Here is a 10,500-nt window from a genome sequence, read left to right on the forward strand (position 1 = left end):
GAAGATGTGATATTCTGTGGGTTTATTATATTTATGAGGTGATAGTTGAAAACAGGAAAGTGGCATAGGAATCTGCAGCTGGGAGGAGGAGAGAAAAAAAACACATAAAAATATATTTTAAATATATGTTTTTCCTGGCTCTCAAAGTAAGGCAAATAGGTAGGTTTCTGCAGCTGGTAGGAGGATGTGCAAAAGGAACCTGTGGTTTATTTAGTTTTTTTAGGGAAATGTCTTTTAAAAATATTCCTGTGGACTGAGAAGCTCTGCCCACACTAGCAAGTCTCAGAGCTGCAAGTTTACCAGCAGTTCTGATCCACTAGTAAGTGTTGCATTTCATTCTGGGCTTTGGCAGCATTGTTCCCACTGGCTAATCCAACCCTGCTTAGGAAATAAAAACATCTGCACTGTGCAGCTGTAGCAGTGATGAATGGAAGTATAGGAAAGATAACAATCCTGAAAGAAATATTTCAAGGTGTCTTTCCAAAATAAATGCCAGGAAAAGAACCTTTCAGCCCAAACAGTTGGGTTTGGATCCTTCTGGCCTAATAATCAGCAGTGCAATTGCAACATGTTTCAGAACTGAAAGGTAAAGGGAAAAGAGATAAAGAAAGAAGAGCTCAAAAGCTCCGTGTCATGCCACGAATGCTGCAAAGTTAAGATATTGTTTGTTGGTGGAAGTGTTGTGCTTATTAACCTACATTCAACAGCTACTAGATGTGGCACTTAGTGCCATGGTCAAGTAACCACGGTAGGGTTGGACTTGATGATCTTGGCTGTCTTTTCCAACCCAACTGATTCTATGATTCTCTGATAATAGCTTTATTTTCCATCTTCCAGTGGCTGTGTTGTGGTAACCAAGATGATCTAATGAGCTATGAAGTGATGCTGCTGACATTACTATGTTAAGAAAAGGCACACAAGCCAACTTTTCCTCAAGCTTTTTAGCACACAGACCAGACCTAAAGAATACCTGAAAAGAAATGTCTTAAAAAGATATTTTATTTGCTTGCAAACGTTGTCTTCTTCCATTTCTTCGGATCATTAAAAAATGTTACAGCAGCATTTCTAACAGAATTTAGAAGAGAAAGTTAATAAATTAGTTAAGACCCAAATCCAGCCACTTTTCTGGAACCTGTGTGTAAATGCAACTGGCCACGTAGAAATACTTGGAACAATTCTTTTTTTACAACATTTCAATTTCAGATGAAGAAAGCTTTTAAAAAATGTCCTCTTCTATGTGTTTTTTTTAATATTTATGATGGAAACAAATATCAGAACATCAACTGATTTTACAATACTAACTGTGGTCTTACCAAAACCAGTTTTCTGTGATTTGGTCATGGCGTAACACAAATATGACCTTTTGTCAAGTCCTTAAACTTGGCACTCTCTCCTTCAAATTGGAGCCAAAAAGTTTCTGTATCAACTTCTTCTCAAGCCTCTCCACTACCCAGAGATCAGGTTGTTAAACCTTTCTCCCTCCCATGCATACACACAGTGGAAATTCTTTGGCCAGGCAAGTTTCCCAAGATTTCACAACTCTTGTATTCTCTCGGTTTAAAACCAAGCACAACACCACAGTGACATTTAATAAGACAGTAATTATATGCCAACAGATGGAATAAAACCAGCTTATTTTGCTCTAGCCAGAAGCTGGGTACTCTCCAGATGTGAGCTGACAAGCTTAGCAAATATCAGTGGTACCAGATTAGTGGTATTTTGCAGTGAAGAGAGAGGAATTAGAGAAAATGAGCTTGCACAGCTGATCTAGTATTTAAACCTTCACTCAGTAGCTCAGAAAAAGATTGCTTCAGTTCTGACTCTGTTCCTTTGCTTAGGGCTAAATTCAGAATCTTCAGACCCAGTTGATGTCTGGATGTTGTAAACAGGTTCTAGACTGTGACTGTCCTATATTGATTATTTTTTTTTTTGCATAGTCCCAGCTTACCTGGAATTAATTGGTTGGTTCATTTTAACAAAAGAATAAGTGCAATTGTCTTTGTGCTTCTTAGGGTGTTCTTTGGCCCAAAAGAGGTCAGAGGCACTTTGCTGTTGATTCCTGAAGGCTAAGCCTTCGTCCTGTCTGTTGTGAAGAACTTACTTGTTTCCTTTGGTTCACACAGTATAATATGTTCTGCATCACTGTGCAGTTTGTAGTACTGAATCTTTTGTCTAGTGGTATGTGTATATCAGCTGGAACATCTCCTCAAATGACCTTTTCAGAATTGGAATTGTGCCTCAATTATATTTGTGTATTGTCTCCACCTTGGGTTTTTTTGGCATCCTATACTATCCCTCTGTCATCTGGTATCAGTCTTTCTTTTCAAAATTTAATACCACTCACACAAAAGAAAATTCAGCAGGTGTTTTTGTGGAGTTGTATGGCCAAGTTCAGTGTATTTAATGGGCTTAATTAAAAGTCAGTCTCAGAAAGTCTTATTTTCCTATTCTACCACTCTGACCAGGTTTAAAACGCTCTTCGCAGGTATGGGATGAGAACTGTATATTACATCACAAGTCCAAATATGATAACATGAACAGGGAGAGGAGAAACTTGAATGGGACTATAGTTTCACAGCTGAGACAGGCAGATTTACAGATGTTTAGAGCAAAGATGTTAATATGGGCTCAAAAGTCTGTATGGCCTTGAGTAGGCATGTTTAATGAATGTTTATCCATCCAGAGTTTATATATTTAGCTCTTTTTTCCTCAGTGTTCTGCAGGAAAAGGAGATGTCATATGAATCTAGTACCAGGAATACTAGAAAGATTGTTTTCAAATCAATCATTGTCATGGGAAATGAGGTATTACATGTTGTTTTTCCTTTCACTTGGCAAATGTCCACACTGTTCAACCTGCCCATTTTGTGTAAATGTATGTTCATGAATATTCTTCTGAGAATTAATCAGTGCAATCACTTATCTGATCTCTTTGACAAAGCTAGACTCAGTTGCTTTAAGTTGTAGCCCTCAGTCAGGAGGTTTTTAGGAGTTTTATATCTGGTTCAAATATGAAGAGGCAAATTAAACTGTAAATGATTTCAACACATGTAATACAGCCTACCTGCAGTAGGAAAGATAGGAGGGCCCATCCCTCATTTTTTTTCCAGAATTTTGGGCAGGTTTGGGGCAGAATTATGAAATCAGGAAAGATCCACAACCATGAGCTCACTGTTGACAGAGCCACACTAAAGACATGACAGGAGAAAGGTGACATGTCTGTCCAATGACATCCTGATCAGGAAGTGTCAACAAATATATTTGTTTGTAATGAAGCACGTTAGCCTCTGTTGGCATCCTCCTACAGCAAGGGACGCTCGTTTACTGAAATGCTGTCGCAGGCTCATAATTTTGTAGGCCATGACCTATATTTGGTTTGCTCATATGCCAAGCTCTGGCATACAGCAGTGTGAGTGGGCATGCTGCCATGCTAACAGATGGCACTCTGTAAAGATGGTGCCAGGAGAGGAGCTTCAGTGGCCTGAGCCTTATGGAGATATTTCAGGCATTTTCATTCTCCATAGTTTGTTAACTAAGAATGAAGGGAGAAGCCATTTGTTAATTCATACGAGAAATGAGAACAGTTCATCAGATCCAAAACCATTTCCTCTGACTGAATAAAGTTCAGGGCTCTGATAAATTTAGATAAAACAAAGGGCAGTGGTGTGAGCCTGGCATGCTGACATTGAAACCTACAGCTCCAGAGGCAGGCTCTGGGGAGACCTCAAGCACAGCTCTGCAGTTTGGCTGTGATCTAGCCCACATTCTTTGCCAAACTCTGTGAGAATGAGCAGCTGGGACATGGGAGTTTGAACATCCTCTCTGTTTGAACAAGTCCCCTGGGAAAGCAAACTTTTTCCATTCCCCTTGAAAGTTCCCATCTCTCTAGTCAAAAGATACCTTAAACTTCCTGAAACACATGCAGTAACCGTAACCATGCCCTACTTTTTCTTCCTGCCATGCCATTCAGCCTCTGCCTTCTGCTTCTCTTCTAGGGACCGGATGAGAACGTCAGTCAATGTAGTGGGGGATTCTTTTGGTGCTGGCATTGTCTACCACCTTTCCAAGGCAGAACTCGACACCATTGATTCCCATCATAAAGGGCATGAAGACATTGAAATGACCAAGACTCAGTCAATCTATGACGACATGAAAAATCATAGGGAAAACAACTCAAACCAATGTGTTTTTGCAGCTCACAACTCAGTCATGGTAGATGAGTGCAAGGTACCTTTCACATTTATGGATATTGAGACATGTATATAGCACTGCATGCTTTATTTTATCTTATTTTTTAACCTGCATGTATTTTTCAAACCGTTCTGCAAATAACAATGTGACAACAAGGTCCATGAACCCCAGACATTTTGAATGTGTTTGAGCAGTTCAAAAGATGTTTTTTTGCACTCTTCTTAAAACTTGTCATTTGATGGGAAAAAATCATGTACATTGTTTACATATCAAAAGGCAAGATGCAGCGTATTATGGAATATGCCAAGATGCAGAGAATATGGCATCACCTTCTATGGACATTTACTTAATTTTCTATGGCAACAGAGAACTTAATTGCCAACCCAAATGAAGGATAGCTGCAATACAGATACAGGTGGTGTCACTTGCTGACTGCCTTCATGATATGCTGTTCAGAGATCGACATGTTGAATGCACTTTAGCATCTGAATGCTCCTGCACTCATACAGCGCATGCTTATGCTTCGCTTCCGTCATCGTTCCCGACTCATTAAGAGACAAACATTGTATTCTCTCTCTAATCCTTGCTGTAACTAACATGGAATATTAATAGCAATAATAACACCTTGATCAGAGCAAAGTGAGCTTGACAATGCCCACCAGTTGAATGAGAAAGCAGCTGGAGAGGTTGGTGGTTCAAAGTTGACTAAGAACACACTAGTAGGATGGGGCAGTTTAAAACCAGGAAAGAGCTTTTGAAGAAGAGGAGAAAGAGAGTGAAACAAGCTGGAATGTTTCATTTTATAGTCTTTTTATTTATATATTAATACTCCAATACTCTTTAAGACAGTGAGTTTGCCTGTCACCTTACCTTAGCTGTCTATCCAAACAGATTCTCTTGTCTCTTCCAGTTGCCATAACCAAGCCAGTGTCTAACTGTGAGTGACTACACTAAGTCCATTAGCAGATCACCAAATATATTGCAAATATAAGTTCTATTCTATCATTTTCAACTTTCTCTAGCCTGGCTGGAAATGTTCTTTAGAATTTTTTTTCTCCTAATGCTGAATTCCTGATAATGTAGGCCAAACATGAATTGCCAGGGGAAAAGTAATGCTGAATTCAGGGGGGAAAAACCCCAACTTTCATCTTATCTTCAAATTTTCCCTGAATCTTCCAAGATTTCAATAAATTGATTTTTTTTTAAATGGAAACATACATTTTATTCTGACATGGCTCTCACATTTCTCTCTGACCCACTTGGTTTTCCATGAGAAAAATTTAAAAAAAACCCAAACCATTGAAATGGAAAGTGCACAAATGATTATACAAAATTAAAAATTGTCATGAATTTATATTTGTCAAGATAAAAGGAAAGAGATGAGAGATTAAGAATTGAAGGAAAAAAGAAACTCACCGGAAAGAAAGACAGAATTGATAAAAGCTTTTTTTTCCATAAAAATAAGCATGTGCACTCGCACACGTTTTGGATTACTTTGGAATTTTGGGAAGACTGTTTTTCAGTTAAATAGACTATGCTAATTTACTAATTTAATTTGTGGGTTTAAGACAAATTCAGCCACGACCTATCAGTCTGAATCATGTTCATGGAACTGAATGCTGATAATTTTATCTGCTTCCTGTCTCAGATTTGCAGAGATCCAAGTCAAGCTAGAAATTAGTAGCCTGTTGATGCAATACTTGCTGCACTTTCTTCTCTCCTTCATTTTCTCTTAGTATTTCCCTCAGCTGAGGCAGTGGTTTACCTCAAAAGCATGGATTTATGGTGTGGTATATCATCCTCAGCACACCCGTTCATTGAAGCTTGGAACAAGTGCTTTATGAGCTGAAGGGTTTGTCCTTTTTGATTGTTTTAGGTTTCCTCTGCTTACAATCTCATTTTGTGCTTTGAAACTCATGAAAAGAGCCAGGCTTTACTGGGTTGAGCACAAGACTGACTTGGAGCAGGTCACTTTTCTTGTCCATGTGTCTGTCTGTGAGCTGCCAAAAGGATGTGTTGTTGTGACCCGACTGATAAGCTGTGAATATATGCTGACATTTGCAAAGCATTTGGGCCATGTTGAAGTGATCTGCAGCTCCCAAATGTTCAAACAGCAAAGGCAACAGAGTGCAGGATTTGGGGCTTGAAAACAGGCAGCTGTTAAATTTGAAGAGACATCTCTTCATCCTGTCAAATGCACTGGTGGGTTGAAAAGCTTACTGTAACTCTGGTCAGGATATGGAAAAGCTAATCTGCTAGCATGTCCTTTCTATTTACTTTCTGTAATATATTCCATGTATAACACTAGTAGTTTATAATTTTGCACGGTCAATGTACATAATTAATACGTAGTTTACCATGGGGGTAGAATGGTTGTTATTGCATGATCTTTTTGTATTTTTTTATTATCATGTTTCACATGACTCTTTGTGATTTTCATTCCTGAATCAGCTGTTCATTCCTATATTTGCATGTTTCCCCCTGTCAATTCTCTAAGAAAAAGCTTGACTTTGTTTCAAAAATCAGTGCATTTTGTCATGTTTCCATGTCCCAATGCTTCCATGCATCCAGTTTATCCAGCATGGGGAATTTCAGCTCTGTCTTTAAGTTTTCATTTGAAGCTGAGGATGTTAACTGACAAGGTAAGTTAGGAAAAAGTAAGCCATCCATTTAGAATTAAGTGACAGATTCTCTGACATTCTAAAGACCTAGATCACTTTTGTAAAGTTAAATTGACATTTTTCATTTTTAATTTTTATAAGTCATTTGGCTGGAGATACCTTTCTTGAAACATGGGTTTAGTTATAGTGATTTCTTCAGTGCAGGATACAACAGTGTTTGCTGTGAGTTGGTAGATCACTATGTCTTCTACCATTTCTCCATCAGAGAGAGCACAGTTGTGCTCTATGCTGTGAGACAAATACAGCATTGCTATCAATTTTTGATCTGACTCCAGTCAAAATCTTTCACTACGTTGTTAGAGTGGCATGATGAACAACACTTTAACAACATCTCTCTTCTTCCATTTCTTTAAAGATGGTGTAATTGTAGGTGAGTTGGTATAGACACACATCTATGATTATTCTGATCTTGCATATTGTTCATGCCCTTGCATCAGTTATGTAGCTTTGCTAGGGAATTCCACTGAAGAAATATGACTTTCTACATTAAAAAAAAGTAATTTGTTTTTGAAATAATCCAGAGAAATCTATAAGATATAGAAAGTGGTAGAATCTGTAATATTTCTTTCAAAAAAAAAAAAACAAGCAGTGAAGGCTAAGGCAATGTGGAATATTTTAAAAAAAAACCAGCACTGAAGGCTAAGGCAATGTGGAATATTTTTCTACTGATAATGTTTTCTAGTCAGTCTAATAATGGACAGGAGTCTCACTATTTGAGAGTGTTGTGAATTCTGAATAAATACCTTTTACTTATATAATAAGTCATGGTGTATGTAATTCCTGTAAATATAATGATCTTCCATATAAAACTCATGACTTTTCTTCTCCAGCACTGAAGGCTAAGGCAATGTGGAATATTTTTCTACTGATAATGTTTTCTAGTCAGTCTAATAATGGACAGGAGTCTCACTATTTGAGAGTGTTGTGAATTCTGAATAAATACCTTTTACTTATATAATAAGTCATGGTGTATGTAATTCCTGTAAATATAATGATCTTCCATATAAAACTCATGACTTTTCTTCTCAAAGTGCTTTGGCCTTTAAGTTGGTTGTTGATGATAATTACTTGCAGGTAACACTGGCAACCAATGGCAAATCTGCAGACTTCAGTGTTGTTGAAGAAGAGCCTTGGAAACGTGAAAAATAAGTGAAGAGGTTCCTAGCTGCATCTTTAATAAGCCCTGAAGCTTTCTTCTGGCAGAAGATACCACGATTAAAGAAGATTTCTCTTTTTTTTTATTATTTTTTTTTTAATTTAACATCTACAGTTTCTGCTTACTTAATTCCGTAACTGAAACTTAGCAAAGATCTCAGCAAGTCATTTTAGTGTCTTTGCCAAGCAATGATCCATAACCATCTGTCATCCTTGTGTTGCTGTTTGGATGATGCAGCTGGAAAAAGCTCCATGCAGTGCAATGTGCTCTCACCCATTTCCCCCTTTCATTCAAGACACAGAGAATGTAAATGCTGCAAAATGGGAAGATCAAAGTGCCAGTACAGTTCATTACAGGGACTCAGGGTCACAAATACAAGAGAAACGTAACACCACGTAAGCCTTCAAGTGTTTTGGTGACTCTTGTGGCATACCCGATCTGTTTATCGCTGTATGGCTCAAATACCTTTGGAAAACGTCCATAAAGATTTCTATTTGTTTTAATAATAACAAGCACTGTATTTTTGTGCCTAGTTGTACTTTAAACTGACCTTAGATCCAGGGGCAAAATTAACGTGTAGAAGTCAATAAATTATCCCAGGCATTTTGTTAGATCAGTACAACTAATGCTTAGCATCAAGGCAAGACCTTAGATTTGCATGTGGACGTGGTTTGTTTTTATCAGATGTCCCAGGGCAGGTGCAGCCTTTATTTTATGATGGGGCTGTTCTCCTTTGTGACCACAATGCATCACATAGTACAAGGCAGTATAATTACAGGAGTGGTAGTTCCTTCACTAAATTTATGCCCGATGTGCAAAATATAAAAAAACCATGGACTCAGTTATGCCATTCTTAATCAAGGGAGGTAGTACCTTACTATTCACCTTGTTCCACTGATGCCAGAAGGATTCCTCATGTGGATGGGACTACTAAGGTATGACTAAAATTGATTATGGATGTTATGATTGGGTCCTTGCTCATGAGCTGCAAACAATATTCTGAATCCATAATTCTCAGAGGGTTTTTGAACGTGATCATCAGTAGCATTTGCTATGAAGAGAAAGCCATCTTTCCAGTATGTCATGTTTCAGAGAATGGCTGAACCCTGAATTCATTGCTAAGCCAAATTCCATGTAAGGTTAGTAGAATTTGTCTAGGGTTAGGACTGAATGAAGACTAAACCAGAATTTCAGGATTTAGGCCAGGACATTGAATTTACAACTCTGTCTCTTTCGCAGAGTAATAAGTCACATAACTCCCTAATGTTAGAGAAAGGTTTCTTAGAGCACATGGCATCTGAATTAATGAGATGGTGTTTTGTCAACACATTATATCTGACTCATCCTGTCAGAAGAAATTACAGTCACAATAATCACCCTGTGAAGTGTTTTTAAAGGTGCTTGTTAATCCTCAGCAATTTTAAAGTACTGGTGAATGCCATTATACTATTAGCAATGTCCTATAGCAAAGCTGAGCCACATGGCCTTGGAAGGCTCTACTTACAGAACAAGCTTTGTGCAATTTTTGGGGGAGCTCTCAGAATGAATCCGAATATGAACATACAGTGAACTTAAAAGTGGCAGAAAACAGGGTTGAAACGTTCATGGAAATAGGCCATTCAGTGTCTGCTCAGACCTGTCATGGGTTTAAACAGAGATAATGTGTTTAACTGTAGAGTGATATTTGGCTCTGTAGAAGCTATTAAAATCTAAACGTAATCTGCTTTTGTTCATCTGCATTCACACAAATATCTCTGAAAATGTGCACGGACCTGAGCCAGCTACTTGCATGATTAATGATGTGCAAGATCAAGTCCATTGTCAGAGTATCCCTCATTTAAGCACGTGTTGTATTTTTGTCCTCACTTGAATGCCATGGCTACAATCCTAAGCAAAATGACCTATATAATTTAACAAATATTGAACCACTGTGAATTCTGTAGGCCTCTAACATGTCTTAGAGGTGGAGACCTTTTCCAGGGACCTCCTGAAGTATCTTAGGTGAAGGATGGAACTGTAGGTTATTCAGAGACATGACAGACAAGTTGTATTCTCTTTTCTTCAGTCATTGGTAATGGCATATCCAGAGTTAACCATTATCTAGCTGCTGCTTCTCCCAATTAGCATTCACTGGGTTATGTGCCAGAAATGTGCCTGGGATGGTGTGTAGGTACTGTAAAGTGTTCCCTACTCTGAGGGTGCTGGCTCACATCAAGTGAAATTTGCTGTGACTTGAGTGGTAGTTATATCCAAGAATAACAGGCAGTGTTTGCCCTGGTTTCTATCCAGCATTCTCGAGCTGTTTCATGGCACAGCTCACCCATTAATAGATGATTTTTCATCCTCTTCACCATAGCCCTTTCTTAGGAGCAGCCACACTGATTGCTTGCCTTGAAAGTAGCTTTAGAAAATTGGTCCATATACTTCTACCTGTCATTTGAAACTGTTTAGCAGTTGGAAACAAACAGGAATG

At 38.2% G+C, this 10,500-nt stretch overlaps 1 protein-coding gene across 1 annotated transcript in view; it reads left to right on the forward strand.

Annotated features, from left to right (window-relative positions):
• SLC1A2 (solute carrier family 1 (glial high affinity glutamate transporter), member 2) overlaps positions 1–8,020 on the forward strand; it is a 28,507-nt gene extending 20,487 nt beyond the window's left edge. The window contains exons 9-10 of the mRNA XM_009076709.1: positions 3,995–4,226; positions 7,946–8,020. Of these exons, the coding sequence (XP_009074957.1) occupies positions 3,995–4,226; positions 7,946–8,020 (307 nt within the window). The remainder of the gene's footprint in view (positions 1–3,994; positions 4,227–7,945) is intronic.
• The last annotated feature ends 2,480 nt before the right edge of the window (positions 8,021–10,500 follow it).

Source organism: Acanthisitta chloris, unplaced genomic scaffold, assembly GCF_000695815.1.
Source record: "Acanthisitta chloris isolate BGI_N310 unplaced genomic scaffold, ASM69581v1 scaffold18806, whole genome shotgun sequence".
Lineage (NCBI taxonomy): Eukaryota > Metazoa > Chordata > Aves > Passeriformes > Acanthisittidae > Acanthisitta > Acanthisitta chloris.